General features: G+C 39.4%; 1 protein-coding gene across 4 annotated transcripts in view; it reads left to right on the forward strand.

Moving 5' to 3' along the window:
* The first annotated feature begins 5,468 nt into the window (after positions 1-5,468).
* Positions 5,469-21,964, forward strand: part of ANKRD17 (ankyrin repeat domain 17) — a 168,174-nt gene continuing 151,678 nt past the window's right edge. For 2 of the 4 annotated variants that reach the window (XM_030313703.2, XM_030313704.2), the window contains exon 1: positions 5,469-6,361. In XM_030313703.2, coding sequence (XP_030169563.1) covers positions 5,948-6,361 — 414 coding nt within the window. In that variant the 5' untranslated portion in view covers positions 5,469-5,947. The remainder of the gene's footprint in view (positions 6,362-21,964) is intronic. The other 2 variants (XM_030313708.2, XM_030313709.2) reach the window with 1 other exon arrangement.

A 21,964-nucleotide genomic window follows, 5' to 3' on the forward strand; every position in this document is an offset into this window, starting at 1 on the left:
CCAAACCTCCTAGCTAGGGATAAGGAATCTTATTATTGTGCACCTCACCTAGACTCGTTGGTTTCACATTTTAGATTGTGTCATTTGTTGACACTGGTACTATTACTAATCAAGAATAAAAACACAAACATTGCCATTTTGAGATATTTTATTCTCTTCAACAGTCTGTTTTGAATTTCACATTAATTTTTTATTCAAATTCAGGGAATTCAGTTTAAGGTATTATTATTAGACTGCTCTCAACCCTCCTCTAAGATTTTATCCGGTTTTTAGAGATAAGTTCTTTACCATCATGACTTTGGCAGAGGGGAATCTGGTTTGCTTGGTGTCTAAATTTGGTGCTAAAAGGTCTGTTGTTGATACAAATTGTAATCTACTCTTTCAGTGTTTTTCCTCTGCCCTTAACTCTAAATGTATGGATATTAGTGTCTTCTCAGTAGGATCCTCTATCCAATCCATGGATTCATACCATAGCTTCTGACATGAGTTTCCATCACCCTGCCTGCAAGCAGTTAGGCTCACTGTGAACCAAGTTTACATACCTCTTAAGAAATCTGTATCTCCTTTTCAGTCTACTGTCATCAAGAAAGATGCAAGAGTGGGAGTGATTATCAATGCTATCTGGTCCTCTCTTCCTAAACAGGTCATGCTGAGCTTTTACTTGATTGTAGTTGCTTGTGTTAGGCAAACTTCCTGATGGGAAGCAGGGCACAAGCCACAAACTCTGTTTTTGAATTCTGAAATCTTCTTGGCAGTATCTATCCCTTATCATTTGGTGTTCTCACCCTGAGGAGAGAGCCAGGAAATACATGTCTCAAATCATGGGCTCTTTTACCCTTTTGTAACACCACTGAGGCTGCCTTTATTTCCTTTTCAGGCAAGTTCACTTCCCATGGTGACCAAAGGCCATAGGTAAAGTTTTTGCTTGGTTCTACTGTGACATGTTTCTTTCTTAATAGTAGCTAGCCCAAATGGTGAGGCTGTTTCTCATTGGCTTCATTTTGTTAATCTGCCCATTCCTGAATCTATCATTATGACTGAGTAATAAGGGTACTTTTGCTGGCGTGATTCATGGGTTCACCTCTGTGGTATGAAAATTAGGTCTAGGTAATGGACAGTTACACCTGGGGGAAAGGATAGATCTATATTAGTTAGGATAACTTCCAAATCTGTGGTTTAACCCAAAAGAATATATAAATTCTAATACAAGTGAGTCCATCCACCTTGTGGCTTGGCCATCTTCAACACGTGGCTTCTAATACAAATGTGTTCATCTGCCTCAAATTGGTGGGGAACGGGAGATCTTGGACTTCTCATGTGCTGTTTTTATGGACCAGAGCTGCAACAGGAGCACATCACTTCTACTCACATTCCACTGGTTAGAACCTAATTGGCACACCTAACTGGTAAGCCTACTTGCAAGGGAGGTTGGGAAATATAATATGTGTATCCACAAAAAGAATCTAGTGTCTACAAGAGTCCACTATTCTGGTCACTAAATATCTATTTATATCTCTTCCCACACAGAGAACATGTCCTACTCCAATGAGACAACCTAAAGTTCTGTTCAGTTACTAGGTCAGGCCTAGAGTCTAGGTCTTTAGGTAATGTGCAGGCCTCTTCATTAGGTCCAAGTGTAACCTATGAACTAAAAGGGTAAGTTACCTCTATTATTACTCCATGTTCCAGCAAACCCAATGTACATTGGTAGATCAGAGACAGGTAACTACACCATGCTCTCATTAGGAAAAGAGAAAGATATGGGGCGCCTGGGCAGCTCAGTTGGTTAAGCATCTGACTTTGGCTCAGGGCATGATCTCACGGTTCATGAGTTCGAACCCCATCTTGGGCTCAGTGCTAATAGCATGGAGCCTGAAGCCTGCTTCAGATTCTGTGTCTCCCTCTGTCTCTGTCCCTCCCCCGCATGTGCTCTGTCTCTGTCTCAAAAAAAGACATTAACAAAATTAAATAAAATAAAAAAAAGGAAAAGAGAAAGATGTGAGACATTAGGAAATGTGGATACATAACAATGATGAAATACTGTGCAGACATTTTGTGATCCACCTTCCCTCAGAGTACAGGAAGGCTTGATAAGCCCTCAGTCTTTGGGAGAAGTCCCTTGTCCTTTGTCTTTTGTATAGCCTCTTATACCAGACTCTGATATGTTGTCCATTATTCTCCATGGCCACATCCTATGAGGGTACTGGATGTTGTGAGGTGTTTATGCCCTATTTCCTTACACAGGCTTGGGGTTGAATAGTTGCCTCACTGTTTTAACAGTTGAACAACATTTGAACCAGGTTAATGATATGATTATATGCTTAGTAATAAAATTCCTTCAAAAATTTAGTCTTGTGATCTACTTGCTTCCAGTGACTACATCCCAAGTTTTTTGTTTTTGTTTTTGATAGAGAGCATGAGCAAAGGAGAGGGGCAGAAAGAGAGAATCTTAAGCAGGCTCCACACCCAGCATGGAGCCCAACCCAGGGCTTGATCTCACAACCATGAGATCGTGACCTTAGCCAAAATCAAGAGTTGGACACTTAAGCGACTGAGCCACCCAGGCCCTTCCCTTTTTTTTTTTTTTTTTTTTTTTTCAAGTTCATTTATTTAAGTAATCTCTACACCCAACTTGGGGCTTGAACTCATGGCCCTGAGATCAAGAGTCACATTCTCTTCTGAGCCAGCCAGGCACCCTGACCCAAAGTTCTTTCTTACATAATTCTAGAACCTGATTTACTTCTTTCCTTCCTTGCTCCCATGGCTTGTCCCCATGTCTGTTTTTCTAGAACTCCATTCCAGCCACCTTCAGGCCATCTAAAATAATGGCCTTTGATGGAAACACCAAAGCCTTGATATGATCTTTGTTCCTGTACTGTACTCAAGGCCTCCTCCGTTTCATTTTTTACCATTCAAGGTCTAGAAAGTCAGCTTTTCCAGTCCTTTCAAGTATTCTTATGCATTTTCATTTCGGCAATTCTTTCCTTGAGCTTATCTTTTTAGTAAAACCTTGCTAAAGGCAAAATGTAAAATTCAAAATACACTATTGCTTTTATTCTTTTGAACTATCTCCTCTGGAGCTAGTCTCAGTAGATAGGTGATATGATTTTCAATTACGTTGCCATTATAAAACCTGCGTCTCCTTCTTCCAGCCTCCTAAATCAGTTTCTCCAACCTCTGCTACATCATCACTAAACCAATGCAACACATTTTAGATTACTGTCCTAGTAGTACCCCACTTCTGGCACCAATTTCTGGATTAGTTATGGTCATTCTAGCTCCTGTAACATAAATTCTCAAATCTCAGTTTTTTCTTATAAGAAGTCCAAAAGAGTTTTTCTAATTTGGAGGTGGCAGTTTTCCAAGTAGTGATTTAGCTACTCATGTTCTTCTCTTCTGGCACTGGCATCTCCAACATACAGTTTTCAGGGTTATGATACTCACTAGCTGATGGAAAAAGAGTAAGGGAGGATGGGAGGAACTTTATTAAGCTTAGAAATGTGTGCATCACTTCCATTCACATTTCATTGGCTAAAAGTCAACTACACGACCCCAACTAACTTCAGAGGAAATTGGGAAATTCAGTCTAGCTGTACGTCCAGAAGAAATGTTTTATGAATGGCTAGTCAAGTCTCTGCCACAAGGTTCTAAAAAAAAAAAAAAAAAAAGCTAGATAAAAGTAATAGAAAGTCACTCTAGGGGTCTATTCTAATAGGTTTGACTGCATCTTAGTCCCAACAAGATATTCATTTCACTACTATGTAAACTTATTTTCTTCTAAGTAATGGGATTAAAGACAGTATTTTTGATAGTGTTCTAGGTAAAGAAGTTAGATTGCAAAGGGTTAATGAGTTAAATTCAGATAACAGACATTGAACATAGAATCCTCTTTAAAAGCCTAATTGTGAAGGGAAGGAAACAGAGTGGAACCAGAAATGTGGAGGTTTGAAGACAGAAAAGGTAATAAATGGAAGAGAAAGAGGAGATTGAAACTAGAATGAAGATGGACAATTCATCTCATATAAGAGCCAGAAATGTCTCATTCCTGTGATACTGGAGAAGAGGAAAGTTCTGGAAGTATCTAAGTTTATGGTATTTAGAAAATTGAAGGAGTTGACACGTAACAGCATCAATCTTTTGGCGTTTTAAGTAAAGTCATATAATGAAATGTGACTGGGACTTAAACACTGCAAAAAATTCTGGTGGGAAGGGAAAAGAAGGTGCTGATGAATATACAGGGTAGGAGGGAGTAATCCAGCTGAGGTTCTAGAACCTAAACCTGTGGTGTTAAGATACACAAATGTAGTATCATGTTCTGCACAGGACCTCGGCAAAAACTGTGGGAGAGGAACAGGCAGATAGTTAGCTTAGTGTGTATATTTACTATAGCACCTATCACACCATAAAGCCCCTGGAAGCAGAGACTTTGATTTCCAAAACTATGCACACAGTAGGAACATGATGAATTTTTGTTTGAATGAATTGATTCAGTCATTGCCAATTCTGCCATAGTACTCTGTAGAGTACTGGCAACTGCCCACATTTCATATGGTATGCCAATGCTAAAAAGAAAAAAAAAAAGCTAAAAAAATTCAGGCACACTCAATTAAACTTAGCAGTCTTAAAATGGCAACTATGTCAGCTGAGACATAATTTTTATCCTGTGCCAGTACATCTGCCTTTGACGTTTGCTTCATTTTCCTTATGCCACTGTGCTCTTATTGGACCAGAAAGGGATAATTCTGAGTTCAATAAGCCACGCTATTATTTCAAAAGTCCTGTAAGTTCTTCATACACCTACGAATGAACTCAAAACCTCCTTCACAACATTCCAAGAGATGCATAGACAGGGGTGATTATTTATGATGCTCACTTCACAGAAAAAAAGCCGAATCGGTGAGGGGTGGAAGAATTAAATCAGGGTCATTTGGTGAATTCTCTGCAAAGTCTGGCACGTATCGTGCTTGCTTCTCCCGTCTTTTCCCCTTTGGAAACTTTAAAGTAATCTCAGACATCACCTAATCGAACTCCTTCATAACACACAACTGTAAACTCAGATTCAGGAAGTCTATACCTCAAGACTCAGGCCAAAGAGGGCTCTTTCCTCTACACGACGCCATCTCTTAAAGATCCAAAGCCTTAATCACGATTTGGCGGTGGAAAAAAAGGCCAGGAATAAAACTACGTACGACAGTCCAGAAAGAGGCCCCACCTCCCGGATCTGGCGGTCCCGGCCTCCGGCTAACAAAGTGTCTGCACCGCGCGTCCGCACCGGCTTCCCACCCGGCTCGGGGCCGCTGCTCTCCAGCCCGCCCCGCCTGCCCCACGCGCTGCAGCAGTGCCAGCCCGCGGGGGCCCGGAATCTGGCCCTCGAAATCTCACTTTCGTCTTTGGGCCACCCGCGCGCCACGGCTCAGGCGACGGCTGATGGCGTCACCTGCACTTCCGCCTGCGGCTGCGTTCTAGTCACAAGCGAGGAAGGAAGAAGGGAGGTCTGAAGGGCTGTATGTGTGGGGGAAATAGCGAGGAAAGAGAAGCAATCCGGGCGCTCGCAGGCGCTACGACTGTAACCGCGGGCCTCTTCTGTCCCCGCCGTCCCTCCATCGGAAGTCGCTCTGGGCACACTTCCCTCGCTTCCTCCTGGTCTCCCCTTCTCTGGGTCTCCCGACACCCGGTCTCTCTTTACGCCTCACCCCTCCCTCCCTCCTTTGCTCCCTCACACTCCCTCCCTCTCCCTCCCTCCCATCGTCAGGCTCCCCGCCCTTAGTATCGCGAGACGAGGTGAGAGCTGGCGGAGCGGCGGCGGCGGCGGCGGCAGTAGAGGTGACCGAGGCGGTGGCGGCGGAGGCGGCACCGAGCGCTGTGTCGGCCCCGGTGCGGCCGAAGTCGCGGTAGAGCGTAGCCCCCACGCCCCTCCCCCGTCCGCGCCCCCCCTCTTTCCCCGGGGATGGAGAAGGCGACGGTTCCGGTGGCGGCGGCGGCGGCGGCGGCAGCGGCTGAGGGAGAAGGGAGCCCCCCGGCGGTGGCGGCCGTGGCGGGCCCCCCCGCGGCGGCGGCGGCGGCGGCGGCGGAGGTCGGCAGCGGCGTTGGCGGCAGCAGCGGGGCTCGCTCGGCCTCTTCTCCTCGTGGGATGGTGCGAGTCTGCGACCTACTCCTGAAGAAGAAGCCGCCGCAGCAGCAGCACCACAAGGCCAAGCGTAACCGGACTTGCCGACCCCCCAGCAGCAGCGAAAGCAGCAGCGACAGCGACAACAGCGGCGGCGGTGGAGGCGGCGGCGGCGGGGGAGGCGGCGGCGGCACCAGCAGCAACAACAGCGAGGAAGAAGAGGACGACGACGACGAGGAAGAAGAGGTTTCTGAGGCAAGGGCCTGCTTTCAAAGGAAGGAGGGAGGATGGGGCAGTAAAGGGTAGGGGCCGAAGGTGGGAGGGGACTTGCGGTGGGACAGATTCCTGTGGGTCGATCTATCTCAGCGGCCAGGCTTTCCACTGCCCTCTTTCTTTCCCCGGCCTAAATCGTGAGGTGTGGGGATGTGGGGGAGGGTAGCTGACACGTGGGGGTGGGAGGACCACAGAGCCCACGGAGTTGGTGAACAGCAGGTTATCCCGGGATGGTTCACATGGTTAAGGATGGAGGGAATTGGTTAGATTCCCTGTTTGCACACCCGGCGGGGTCTGCCTGGGGTCAGCAGGGCCCTGTTATTCCTGGGGCGGGGGCGGGACCAAAGCGGGAGGGGTAAGATAATAGGTAGCTGAGTCTCTTGGGAAATGACTGGGAGGTTGGTAGATTTCTCCCACTTGTGAGGTGGAAGAGAAAGCAGTTTGGAGGGGAGGTAAGGTTGTAAGGGACTCAGAGCTAAGTATTTGTGTATGTGAGAGACACGTGAGAAGCTGTACTTTTCCATACTGTTCTGCTGCAGGTTTTTTTTTTTTTTTCCGTAACTATTGTGGCTGCTGAAATAGCTTTTAGTTCTTTGCTCTCTCAAGGATTTTGGATGAACCGATCTTATTATTTATATGTAACTGAGTGGCTGAAAATATATCTGACTCTTACATGTACATACATATACATCTTCAGATGCTTCCTTAGTGAGGAGGAATTCAGCCAGGCTCTCTCGTTTTCCAGATATTCTGGGGCAGCTCAAGAGTGCTTTGAAGCCAGTCTTGGTTGTGGTGAGTTGGAATAGGAAGGCCTCTTGGTTTGTCCTAGTGATCTGGTTTCATAACTGTTTTATAATTTTTCCTGGGTCCACAGACAGGCGGCGTTGCAGGACCTTATTCTTCAAAGGCCATATAACCCAAAAGCTCAGTAAAACATAGCATACTGACAACAAACGAAGAGTTAGCCTTACTAGTTATCAACTCTTTTGTAACTCTCTTGTCCACTCCCTGAAATGGAAGCTAGAAAATCTTGATTCGGAGAAAGAAGTTGTAACTTAAGGCAGCAGAAGGAAAACCGCTTTAAAGGCTGATTTTAAATCCAGTTGTACGAGAACAACTGAATTATCTAGAAGTAGCACTTGCCATTTATTCTCTTCCACAAACAACTTATCTTGGTGCAAAGCTTGTTTTTTGAAAATTGCATTATTGGATCTTGAGTTCTGTTCAAATAGAGAAATACCTTTTAAAGAGTTTGAGACTTCCTGTTGGAAGACCAGATTCTCTTTTACCTCAGACTGGATGAAGTTATATAGGGTAGAGATGTAATAGTAAAGTATGTGTGCCAAAAAGATGAACACTCCCTGCTATTCTGTATCCTGTTGAATTCTAAGCATAGATTTGTATTGATAGATTTTGTATTGATTTTAGTTGGAACCTCTCAATATATAGTGTGTTGCTCGGGCTGCATTTGAAACAATGGAGAAAAGGGTGTGACAGGATTCTTATTTTCAATAAAATCTATTATGGTAGTTAGAATCATTTCCTTGTACAGTTCTTTACAGAGATGAGAAACATTTTAGAGATAATCTAGTTCAGCCCTTTTATTTTAAAAATGAGGAAAACAAGGCTTAGAAGAAACTGATTGTGGTGGAGTGTAGCAAAAGTAGAAAATCAAAGTTTTCTAATGGTTCCGAACAGTACACTTTTTATGGCAGTTTATTTCCTCGCATCCCCCTCCCGAATCTTTCAAAAAACAGGCAATGAATTGCAAGGTAACACAAACATGCAGCTGTGGTCAGAATGCCAGTATTTTATTAAGATTTTAAATACTCCCACAGAATATCAAGCTCTGGTTTAGAACTCAATATCAAGTTGAGTGTAGTACTTAGGGGAATATTCTGCTGTAAACTTCACATACCTAGGTAGTTTTGTTCGTTGGAATTTGGCCTAATAAGCAAAACTTTTAGTAAGTTTATAGGTGTGGTAGTTTTGTGAAGCAGGTTTATTTTCTTCAGAAAATGGAAATGATATATTTTGACTTTCATCAACTAGGGAGTTTCTTTGTTTTTAATATGCTTTATTTTGTTCTGTCCACAGTGGTGTAAACAACGGGTTTGTCATTTGTTATGAAGATGAGTCAGGAGAAATAAGTGTAAGAAAGTGCAGCCATTAAAAAAACATCCGTATAGGTACATGATGAGGGATGAGCAAACAGAAAGGAGTACAGTATGTCTTTGCACCTGCCTCCATCCTTGACCAAAATAAAGAAATAAATAAACCTCATAGTCACTGTACACTATAAGCTAATTGGGTGAGTTGTGCAATGTTTTTCATTTCATTATCATTTTATTGACATGTCAGCAGAAGTTTAACTTTCTAGAGCTAGGAAATTGTGGCTAATACTCTTTGTATTTAAGTCCATTTACTAATTCATTCTGTTACTGGCTACACAAAATAAAACGTGGATGACATGATCCCTGAGGTTATCCTTCTAATAAGAATTATCAAAAGGTTAAAAAGAAATATGGAAGGTTATAGTTTTTGTATATAGTTTTGGTTTCAGGTACTTAACCTGAAAAAGTGGATGATAATTTAACAAAAAATATGTATATTTACTATGAAGAAATGTTAGCTGGATATTCTCCATATCTGCTGAAAGAGAAAAGTTCGAAGGAAAGGAGATTCAATTTAAAGAGTAAGGAGCTTTACTTGAATGTTGAAGAAGATCTCATTTTTAAAAAAAAATTTTAATGTTTATTCATTTTTTGAGCGAGAGAGAGAGTCTCTCCCACACACACACACACCACACACACACACACACAACACACCAAAAGTGCGAGTGGGGGAGGGGCAGAGAGTGGGGGAGACCAAAGAATCCGAAGCAGGCTCCAGGCTCTGAGCTGTCAGCACAGAACCGAGCAGGGCTCAAACTCATGAACATGAGATCATGACCTGAGCTGAAGTTGATCGCTTAACCAACTGAGCCTCCCAGGTGCCCCACAAGAATCTAATTCTTATCAAATGTTACAGTAGGTTTATTGAGTTGGATTTTTTCTTCAGTGTTTCAGCATAGGATAATCATGTTTTAGATAATTTATGTAACTTCATCTATACCTGAAAACAAAGGATAAGACCAAGAGCTCTCCTCTGCCCTCTCCTTCCCCCCTCATTTGACTCAAAATCTTAGATCAAAATTGAAAAATGCATAGTATCCTTGTTTTTAGTGGATGACTGACTAATACAGAAGTGTATTTCCTAGCATGAAAGGCTTGATGCACTTCTTTTCAAATTAGTGGACTAAATTAATTTCTTACTCGAATATTACAGGGAAAACAATGTTGAAATTTCAAGAGTTGATACTTTGGAGATTTCAGAAATAACATTGCATTCTATTGAATGCAATTTTAAATGTAATTGAATGGTTTGCTAATGCAGAATTCAAAGAGGGAAAAAACTTGTTAAAGGTAGGATTCATGTTCAAAAGTAATTTTTATAAAGAGGTGTAAAATGTAAGTACAGTAGGAGTGGATTAGAATTCCAACTTCTTTTTGGTAGATAACTTGGTGCTTTAAACTCAAGAGACAAACCTAGTGAAGAAATTTTAGACAAGGGGAACCAGTGAATAAATTAGTACTGACTTACTTTTGAAAGGATTTGTAAGGCTAGGGAGAATTTGTAGATATGGAAGAAGTAGGGTTGAGAATGAGAGAAAGAAAAATTATTCAGTATATTATGTTCCTTCAAGTTCGCTTCCAGATCTTTTGTTGTTTTTAATGGAAAAATGCCACCCCAGTTCCTTTGTTGAACGGTAGAATCCCAGTTGAGTCCAGAGAAGCTTACTTGTTACCCAGTTCATCTCTTAATTGATGAAGCAGTATTTGTAAACTAGATGTTAAGATCTTTGAAGAAATAGTTATGTCATAATTATCTTGTTTCATAGTCTGCCTAAGCACTTAGGAAAGTTCCAGAATTCATTTAGGAAACCAAGAGGAGTTTCTTCCTCTCATCTTGGATCCAGGGCTGCCAAATCGCCGAAGTTTGGATTTCAATATCTTTCAGTTGCTAATTTACTTCTCTTACTGATGGTGCTGTTCCCTAGGTGTTAGGCTGAAAGACATTTAGAGCCAGTTTACTTGTTGAATGCCTGATAACTACCTTAAGCCTCCTACATATATTTACATTTTAAAAACATAGTAAGAAACTATTACTTATTCAGAGCCTACTGTGTGTCAAGTCTAACATATGGTTAAGAGCACGGACTAGAGCTTAGAGTCAAATATGATCCATCATTCAATAGGTGTTGGTGATCTTGGGCAAGTTACCTTAAAACTCTCTGCGCTCTCAGTTCTTACTGTGTAAGTGGTGATAATGTAGATCCTATTTATACCATTGTTAGAGAATTAAATGAGATATACAGGTATCCTGTATTCTCATTTTATTTTCACCCTGTCTCTGTGGAGTAGATGTCCTCATATTCTTTATTATTCATTAAATGATTAGAGTTCCTGCTTTGTGCTGGGCATTTTGCTATACTGGGTAAGTAATGTGAGCAAAACTGTTTTAATGCACATGATTTTAAAATGCACCAGTGATTAATGAGAGTAAGAGTAAATGGTTAAATGTATATGCTGAAATCAAGTGGGTGAGTGTCAGAAGTATACACATGTTGGGAGGGGGATATTCATAATAACTTTAGGAGGGCAAAAGATACAGGCTTAGAAGGGTTTAGGTAGCTTCATCAGGGTCACACAGCTAATTAGCAGAGCAGGACTTAACCTGTCTGTTTGATTCAAAGCCTACTCATTCATTCATTCATTCATTCATTCAATATTCTGTTATGCTGTTTGATGTTAAGTGCAGCATCTTGAAATTTGGCATTTCAGATAGTGTGAAAACAAATTCAGGTAGTGTAGGGGAAGATCATTTTAGGCAGTAGGGCAACCAACTACCGAAGACACGTTGACTATTCCAAGCTTTTCTTGCCTTTTCCTGTTCTTATTTTCTGTTTCCTTCTCTTTTTCTTATTCAACTCATTAAAAAAGAAGAAATATAGAAAACTGCAGATAAGTATATCCATATTCCCACCATCTAGAATTAACTATTAACAAAATGAAACTTTATAATGAAAACTACCCTCTCTAGAGGCAATCTGTTGCTTCTTCCTCGCTCTCAAGATTTTACTTTTCAAGGTTGTTTCCAAAAGCTAAAACATATTTTAACATAGAAGTTTGTCAACTTGGGATTGGAATAGGCTGTGAATACCGTGAAATTAAACCCAAGATTTTGTTGAAGTGCTTGTGTTTATATTTCTTTCCTCCCCCTACCTTCATAGGTGTGTGTAAAACGTTATTAGATACTCAAAGAGGTCTGTGACTGCCTTCTCCCTCCCCTCCCACCTTCTTAGTTTGAAACATTCTCACTGCAGTAGTAGTGGGAATTCAGCAGGCATTTATGTGCCTGTTAGTAACCAAGGTAACATGGTAATGCAGATGACCTATTTGTGTTGTGAAGTCCAAGACTTATTTGTTCTTTCTGGTAAACTAGCCCTATGCTTACTCTTATCTTAAATCCTCATATTTTGCCTTTTAATTGTTTAATTGATGAAGTGTTTTTCATCTAGTCTGCTATGGACTGTCAGATTTGAAGGATTGGAAATGTGCGTTACACATCTTATATCTCCTGCTGCATTGTACCATGTGTGTTATGTAAGTCTTGTGTCTTACCTCTGCTAGGCTTTCATGAAGTCAGATCTCTGAAGTTAAAATAACTAAATAAGTAATAAGTGAATAAATATTTCTTCTTTAGCCACTTACTCTGGAAATATTTGGGATCATCAGAGCAGTACATTTTGACTTCCAAAAATTTGCTAGACTGTTGCTAGATTGCTTCCACTAGCATCTAGTTATACTATCAGTTGACTAGGAAATCAGTTTTTAGGCAGTGTATTTGTATTTATGACAGTTGTTTATTCTACATTCTTAGCACAGGTGATTTAGTGGGTTAGGAAATGTACATATAATGACTTTTCATGTATTTTTTCCATTACTTGACCATAGATGAAAAAAATTTCACTTCACAGTAGTATGTGGGGTAGTACCTGCTGATCACTTGTGTTTTTATTAGGACCATTAGAGGGCACAACATCCATGTAATCTATGCCAAATCTGACTAACTTCCTTTAATTTTCACCTTTTGAAAAAAAAAAATTAGTAATTGCAGGTGAAGGGTGGATATGAATACACATCTAGTCCCTGGAACCTTACCTGTTGATAGTTATGCTTATCCACTTGCACCCAGAAGCAAAATACCCTCCTTTCTTAGGATTTTTTAATTTCTTAATATTATATTTTTGTCTTTAAAACTTTTCTTATCAGTCAAGAGGGGGGAAGTGGAATTGTGGAATGACATAGGTATTATTTTATCATGATTTATAATTTAGGTTTTAATTATTGAAAAGGGACATGTGGATTTTATTTTTCCCCAAAATGCTTTGAAACTCAAAATTAATATAGATCTAATTATCGAAAGCACAATGTAAGTTGCCTTCTGTTATAAACCCTATAAACATTACCTTGATTCTTTAAAAAGTTGACCTAAAGGGTGCCTGGCTGCTCAGTTGATTGAACGTCAAACTCTTGATTTCGGCTCAGGTCATGATCCCAGGGTCAGATCGAGCCCCTTGTCGGCTCTGACTGAGTGTGGAGCCTGCTTGGGGTTCTCTTCTTCTCTCTCTGCCCCTCCACTGTGTGTGTGTGTGGGCTAGCGTGCTCTCTCTCTCTTTCCCCCTCTCCCCCAAATTAAAAAAAAAAAAAGTTAAGCTTACTTCTGGGTAAGAGCTAGACATAAAGAGGGTCAGTTTACAAAATATGTAAAGATCACAGTACTTTGAGAATCCTTTTGGAGCCAATATTATTTAATATGTTTATAAACAATTTTGATAATATGATGAATCCCTTTCAAGGTGTATAGATAGATCATAGGAATTGTGTGTACTGGACAATAAGATTGTTGATAATAGGTTACAATGTTAACTACGCTTTATGAGTCAAGGTAACAAAATATGCTCTTCTTTTTGGTAATGATCTGAAACAAAGCATCCTTTTTCCATAAAATTCAGCCATAGTATTGAACAAGATGAGTTAAGGTATGGAGAATTATAACTATTTTAAGTAATTCTGTGATACATCTGCACAAAACAGATTATGTGTATTTTTGCCGGCTGTACCATGAAATGTTGACTAAAAGTAGGAAAGTTCTAGAGTGGAATAGTTTAAAATGGATTGGAGGGTTAGGGATGGAATCCATGATAAAGGAGGACCGTAGATTATACTTAATTATATACTTAACTGCTTGTACTTAATATTCAGATTAATCAGTACTAAAACTTGAGTTATGGAGAAAATGTGAGGTGCATTAGATACTATTATTTCAATTTTGAAAATAAGTCATCTCCTCAATTCTTATTTCTTGAGCTTATTTGCAAGTACACGCTAGACATGACAAATTTACAAAACTAGTATACCCGTGTCTCTCCAGCAGGGCATAGTCCCCTCCTGAGGTACCACTGGGTTCTCATTTAATCTTTCGTTTTTGTTTTTTTTTCCTGTTCCCCTTGTCCTCCCCCAAAAGAAAGGAACAGAAAAGAAAATAAAAGGCAAGAAATAACCCCCTAAAATTAATTTGTGGTCTGGGTTTTCCCTCTTGAATTGTCTTTTTTTTTTTTTTTTTTTTTTTTGTCTATTTATGAGAGAGAGAGCGAAGAGAAAACAAGTGGGGAGGAGCGGACAGAGGGGGGATAGAGGATCTGAGGCGGGCTCTGTGCTGACAGTAGAGAGCCTGATGTGGGGCTCAAACTCAGGAACTGTGAGATCATAACCTGAGCCGAAGTTGGACGCGCAACCGATCTGAGCCACCTAGGTGCCCCTTGAATTTGTCTTTTAATTAAAGAACCTTTGAGAAATATCTGAGAGAGATCTGTAGAAAAATTAGTTTTATCAGTTTGACTTTAGAATAAGCATTAATGTATAGTTCTGTTTTCCTTTCCCTCTTCCTGTCACTCTAAATTTGAAACCTGATCGGAAAAGGAAGCTTCTTGTTTGTGTTATACCAGTTGTATTTCCAATTGAGTCTTTGACCTCAGAGTCTCTTAAGTTCTCTGTGCAATGTTTCCCTCTTACTTTTTTTTTTATTTGAAAGTTAATAACAGAAATACAAAACCTCTAGTATAGTTTTTAGTAGTTCAAGATGCAGTATAGGAATTAATTCTTTTACTTGACACACATTTATTATCTCCTGTATGTGGCTGATTTCATATATAATAATCTCAACCATTTCCCTCTCAGGAATGTAAAAAAGTTAACTATATTTAAAAATAATAGCTGTATATGTTGAACAAATTGATTTATTCATGTTGTAGGTAGTAAAACTTAACTTTTCGTACATGAAAATTTAGCACCGTGGTGGAATTTTTTAAATATTTAGGAAATATCCCTATTATTATACTCTTAGAATAAGTTATTTAAGAGCCATTATTGGGACCTAGCAAATCAGAGATTATGAGGAATTTGAAGAAACTGAGACATTATTCCTACCTTCATAATATTTAAATCATGTTGAGATAAAATTAATAATAATTTAGAACTGTGAAGATGATTTTAATCCTGTATAATATTTGGGAATCTGTTAGTTTTCAGTGCAACTGTGTGCCTTTAGAATTTATCTCATTATAGGATTGTTTTATTTCTGTTTTGAATACAAGTTGGTTAGACTTGGGTGCCCAGGGTGGCTCAGTCAGTTAAGCCGTCCAACTTCAGCTCAGGTTATAATCTTATGGTTCATGAGTTCAAGCCCCACATCAGCTTTCTGCTGTCAGCACACAGCCCATTTCAGATTCTCTGTCCCCCCTGCCCCCCACTCACTCTTTCTCTCTCTCAAAAATAAACATAAAAAAAAAGTTGGGTAGACTTTACATCTTTTATGAGTGCCTCTTGGAATACTCACTAATTTTTGGTGTTAGGTTCTGATTCTTTTTTTTTTTTTTTTTTTTAAGATGAGGTCTGTATGTGCTATTTTTCTAGAATGTCCTTGACAATTAAATTACACCAAAGACTTATCCATCCTAATTTACTCTGAAGATTTTTTAGTAAGAAGAGGTTATAAAGATATACGTGTGGTTAATGCAGGTATAAATATATTAAAATATGAGAAATTGAATTATAGAACAGTGTAGAATACAATGTTAAATATCTTCTAAATTAGATTTTAAATATGGTGTTAAATATGGTGTTTAAACATTATTAATTAATTAAATGTATGCACATGTGTAGAAGCATGTACATATTTGTAGAAAATTTGACAAAATCAAAAAGATCCAAAAAAGAATACAAAAATCACCTATAATTCTACTTTCCAGAATTAATCATTATTTAAATTTTTTCTTTTTTTCCCCTTGGTGTATGTTAATCAAATTACCTGTCACACAGAGTAAAACTGTCACTTAGAAATCTTGTCTGCTAAAGTTTCATTGATGACTATACTTAAAATATGTCAGTTGAAGAGATAAATCTTCAGATAATGGTTGCATACTTATTTAAGTATAAAAACTAATGAGTGCATTCCTACTTTTAAAAAGTCTTCTAATACATGAGGGTTTCTATCTCATTTTTCTTAGAGTAAATGCTGCTAACAGCTTGGTGCATATCAAATGTTCTAGTTTCTTGGTGAGAGTGGATGAATGAGTGTGGGGTGGAGAAAGGGGTATGTGTGTCTAACAGTACATTAGGATTTGTCTCATTGTTCTTACTGACTTATGAATGTTCCATAGTATGAATGTTTATGATTTATTTCCTCCTTTATATTGGTAGACATTTTCATTGTTTTCAGTACGTTGCTATTACATGTATAATGCTGAAGTGACCATTCTTTTACGGTTATTTTTAAATAGAAAAATACTAGTTTAGGATGGATTCCTGGAAAGAATTTCTAGGCCAAAGGTTTTGCACATGTTAAATTTAATAAATACTCCCAAGTTTTACTTCCATCAACAGGGTAGTAAGAATATTACCGGAGGGGTGCCTAGGTGGCTCAATTGGTTAAGTGTCCGGCTTTGGCTCAAGTCATGATCTTGCCGTTCACAAGTTTGAGCCCCACGTTGGGCTCTGTGCTGACAGCTCAGAGCCTGGAGCCTGCTTTAGATTTTGTGTCTTCCTCTCTTTCTGTCCCTCCCCCGCTTATTCTCTCTCTCTCTCTCTGTCTCTTTCTCTCTCTCTCTCTGTCTCTCTCTCTGAAAAATAAATAAACATTAAAAAAATTACTGGAAATGAGCAATCTTAGTTTTAAATCTTTTAAACAAAAATAATGTTTTTGTTTTATTTTTCCTGATACTGTTGACATCAGTTAAGTTTTTATGTATATTTTTCATTTGGATTTCTTTGAAAATTTGCTGTTTTATCCTTATTACTTCCTATTAGAATGTCTTTTTCTAAGTGATTTGTTGGTGCTATTTAAATTTTTTTTTTTCCAACGTTTATTTATTTTTGGGACAGAGGGAGACAGAGCATGAACGGGGGAGGGCAGAGAGAGAGGAGACACAGAATCGGAAACAGGCTCCAGGCTCTGAGCCATCAGCCCAGAGCCTGACGCGGGGCTCGAACTCCCGGACCGCGAGATCGTGACCTGGCTGAAGTCGGACGCTTAACCGACTGCGCCACCCAGGCGCCCTAAGTGATTTGTTGGTGCTATTTATATTTATGCATATTAATCTTTCACAGTATTTGTTGTTCTCTGCTCATAGTATTTTCACAATACTATGAAACATCGAAACATTTTTATTTTTGTGTAGTAAAATGAATTATTCTATTGTGACTTTTGGAGACCTTCTTTAACCCAATATTTAAGAAAAAATTCTTAGAAATTTTAATACTTCTGTGCTTTGTTTTCAAAGATACATGGATATCTTTTTGGATATAATACTTCATTGTAGGGTCCATTTCTTATTTACTCATTTCAGTATCATTTGACTTTGTTGACCGATTTTTTGTGTCTTAAAAAATGCTACCCTCTTTGCTTATGTTATACCGTCCTCTTCTGTTTATTACTAGCTGCTTTTTGGTTGGTGTTCTTACTTCCTCCTACTCCCCTCATTGTAAATCCTTTGATTATTTAGTACCTTATTGCTCAGTCCTGAGCTCTTTTCAGTCTTGTACGTAATCTCATTTCTTAGGTGATTTTATCTAGTCTTGTGTGTTTACATATGCATAAGTTAGGGACTATCAAGTGTGTCTTTCCAATTCAAACTTTTCTTCTTGAGTAGTGGTTTGAACCTTTTTGGTCACCCAACATTTGTGCAAACCTTTCTTTTAAACCATACTTCCTTTCTCAAGGGAATCGATCCTAGGTCCCATCCAGTTACTATATATAGCTCAGCCCTATATAATGCTTTTATTCTTAATTCAGCCAGTAATCTAAATAAATAATGTATCTCTCCTTTTGCCCAGGCCCATTGTACAGTAGTTGATAGGAATAGGATGATTATTAAGGATAATCATAATGATGCTTCTTTGGAGAGGGAAAGAATAGAAGTAGATAGCAGTTTGTTGGTGCATATTAATACTGAAATCCTTCTGGACAGAAGACTCTGCCTTGGCAACTATGTCAATTCCTTGGTTAAACTCTGTTTTGCTCTGTGGGAAGAATGCACTTTGACTATTGCATGTGTCCTTGGCTTTGTTCTTAGGTGATTCTTCCTTGTTATCTTTCTTTGCTACATCTGAAGTAGAAGGCATTCAAGAGTATGACATCTCTAGGAATTACGCAACTTTTATAGCTCCCTGCCCAGTTGGTATAGATTTAGGAGCTGCAGGGTTATGTAAGGTCAGTCATAGGTTTTTATAGGCCACTAATATAGTTTGGTGGTAAAACTCTTCCAAAAACTTAATAGATTTCTATTCTTCCCTTTTTTTAATTTTTTTTTTATGTTTATTAATTTTTTAAGAGAGACAGAGACAGAAACAGAGTGTTAGCGGGGGAGGGGCAGAGAGAGGGGGAGACACAGAATCTGAAGCAGGCTCCAGGCTCTGAGCAGTCAGCACAGAGCCCTGTGCTGGACTCGAACCCACGAACCATGAGATCATGACCTGAGCGGAAGTCAGATGCTTAACCAACTCAGCCACGTAGGCACCCCTGTTCCATTCTCTTTAAGTCAGTACCATATGACATTATCTTCAGCAAAAGATCTCTTTTAGTCCTAATTTTTTGAAATCTACTCATCCTCTTACTGGTCTCTCTCTGTTCTAGACCTGTTCCTTTTTCTGTTACTGGGCCACCTTGAGGGCATCTGAAATAATAGGCTTGAATGGTGTATCGTCAAAAGTTTTACCAGAGAAGCAGAACAAATAGGAGATTTGTATATGATAGAAAGAGAGATAGACATATATTAAAAGACTTACTACAGGGGAATTGGATTACAGAATTCTGGGAGCCGGCTGAGTCTGAAGTTTGTAAGGTAGGCATTTAGGAAGGGAAGATCTCAAGTAGGCTAGAACCAAGGTCATATGCTGACACGGCTCTCCCAAAGCAGTTAGGAAATGAAGATCCAGGGAAGGGGAGCAATTGTAGACTCAGCTGCTATTCACAGTCTCATTTGCCAGGAAGAACCCAATCTCCTTTAAGATCTTACCTATTAGGTCATGCTCAGTAAGGATGATCCCCTTAGCTTAAAGTCACCTGATTAGGGACTTTAATTACATCTACAAATCCCTCCATAGTAGCACCAGGATTAGTTTAGCCTAACCAAGTTGACATATCAAGAAACCATCACATATAGGAAAGCAACACTCTTCACCTGTTCTTTGCTACTATGTGGCAAAGAACCTTTGAGGTCACAAGTTCTCTCCTTTTATTTGGAGCACAAAGTAGCTGCCTTTGCTGATCTCAGAGGCCTGGATTTACTGGACTAGAGCTTCACTCAGTGGCACTGTTTTATGTTTATCTCTGCTCACAACCCCCTTATTCATGGTTGAGCTGATCTTCTTGCCTGTTTAAACAACCAACACCCCACCAATATTCTGAGTTTTTCTAACTGCTTTTCTTCAAGCTATACACCACTTGGTAGTTATGTAATGTGCCCTCCCCATTATTACAGACAAGAGTTTTACTAAATGGTTTGTCACTGCGTAACAGAGGTTGTTAGTTTTCCAGCCTGACACATTCCTTGCTATCCTCTAGCCTTATCAGAGTTTTTAAGAATTTGTTATGGCAGCACTTTACTTCTAATTTAGTGTATTGATTAAAATATAAGATAGGTTGTTGGAACAAAGAGACTCCAAAACACTTGTGGTTCAAGCAGGATAGATTATGTGATAATACTCTAAGGAAGTCCTTCAGGTTGTGCATAGGTCTAAGTGTCTCCTGTTTTGTTACACCATCCCTTAACCTGTGCTGTCCAATATGGTAGCTGCTACCAGTATGGCTACTCAGTGCTTGAAATATGGCTAGTACAACAGTGGCTGGATTTTTAGATTTGTTTTGTTTTAGTTTAATTAGTTTAAATAGTCAACATGTGGCTAGTGGCTACCATGTTGGAGAGTGCAGATACAGAACATTTCCATCATTATAGAAAGTTTTATTGGGCAGCTCTGCCTTAGGGTGTTGACTTCATCTACAAAGTCTAATCTGGCTCACTAGCATCACATCCATGTTCCAGCCTGTTATGGGCTGAATGGTGTCCCTCCCAAATTCATGTTGAAACGTTGACACCCATTGTTGTTGAGAATGCAAACTGGTACAGCTGTTGTTACCAGTATGGAGGTTCCTGAAAAAATTAAAAATACACATACCCTACAGTCCACTAATTGCATTACTGGGTGCTTACCCCCCAAATACAAAAACACTAATCAAAAGGAACGTATGCCTCTGTATGTTTATTGAAGCATTATTTACAATAGACAAACTGTGGAAGCAGCCAGGTGTCCAATACATGAGTGGATAAGAAGATGTATGTGTGTGAGAGATAGAATATTATCAGCCATAAAAAGTGAATGAAATTCTGCTGTTTGCAACAACATGGATAGAACTAGAGAGTATAATGCTAAGTGAAAATAGAGAAAGACAAATACCATATGATCTCACTCATATATGGAATTTAAACAACCAGACAAGCAATAGAAAAGAAGGGAGAGACAAATAAAGAAACAGACTCTGAAATATAGAGAACAAACTGATGGTTACCAGAGGGGAGGTGGATGGGAGAATGGGTGTAATAGGAAATGGGGATTAAAGAGTACAGTTAACATGAGGAAAAAAAAATAACATAAAATGATTTTTAAAAAAAGGAAGCCTTAACCCTAGTAACTCAGAATGTGACTGTATATAGAAGGTATGCCTTATAAAAGGGAATTAAGGTTAAATCAGGTCATATGGGTAGGCCCTAATCCAATCTGACAGGTGTTCTTATAAGAAGAGGGAATTTGGACACGAAGAGACACCAGAAATGTGTGCACACAGATAAAAGGTCATGTGAGGACACAGTGAAAAGGTAGCTTATTGACAAGCCAGAGAGAGAGACCTCCAAAGAAACCAAACCTGCTGATACCTCAATCTTGGACTTCTAGCCTAAAGAACTGGGAGAAAAAATTTTGTTGTTTAAGCCATCCAGTCTGTGGTATTTGTTAAGACAGCCCTGGAAAACTAATGCATAACACATGAGGAATAAGAAACAGGCAAACACAAATAGCTTTCTTTAACGAATTGGCCAAGAAATTGCAAAATTACTTTCTGGCCAGAACTTAGTTGTATGTCCATTCCTAGGACCTAGGTCTTGTATATGGCCATCCTAGGACCTAGGTCTTGTATATGGCCATCATACCCAGATATAATCTGTGGAGAAGTGTTTTACTAAAAGAAGAAGAGTGTGGATATTGGAGGATAATTAAATGTCTTATACCAATATAATTCTAGGATTACATATCCTTGTGTCTCACAGTACAACAAAGTCATTCCTGGCTCCTGAAATAATCTTGTTGGCCCAGCTTGGGTCATGTGTCCATTCCTGAACCAGCCATTGATAAGGAAAAAGATGCTTTGTTCAGGCCTAGGTCATGTCTTTCTGTACTTTCTAGGAGATAGACTAGGAGAGGTCATTTTCTCCTGAGTCTCATGGAATGCTTCCCAAAAAAGTGTCCCTGTTGCCAAAATAGTGAGGTGGCAGAGTGGGAAGAGAAGAATACTGGACATAAGACTTCCAAGCTATACCTAAAAATGTCCCTCATCTCTCCATCTTTGCTGCCATCATATTAGTCCAGGGTGCTATCTTACTGGGACTTCATAGTAGCTTCCTAATTTGATCTAGCACTCTTCCTTGCCTCCTCACACTACATTTCATTCTTCATGCAACAGCTAGGCTAATCTTTCTGAAATGTAAATCCTCATTTAACTTCTCATTGCCCTTAGAGTAAAATCCAAACTCCTGCCTTGGCTTATAAGACTTCATATGGCTGATTCTTCTTTACTGTTCTAGCCTCATTTTATATCCTTTTCAGTTCATTCCCTTTTGTCTTTTTTTTTTTTTTTTTTTAATCTTTGAGCAAG

Source organism: Lynx canadensis, chromosome B1, assembly GCF_007474595.2.
Source record: "Lynx canadensis isolate LIC74 chromosome B1, mLynCan4.pri.v2, whole genome shotgun sequence".
NCBI lineage: Eukaryota > Metazoa > Chordata > Mammalia > Carnivora > Felidae > Lynx > Lynx canadensis.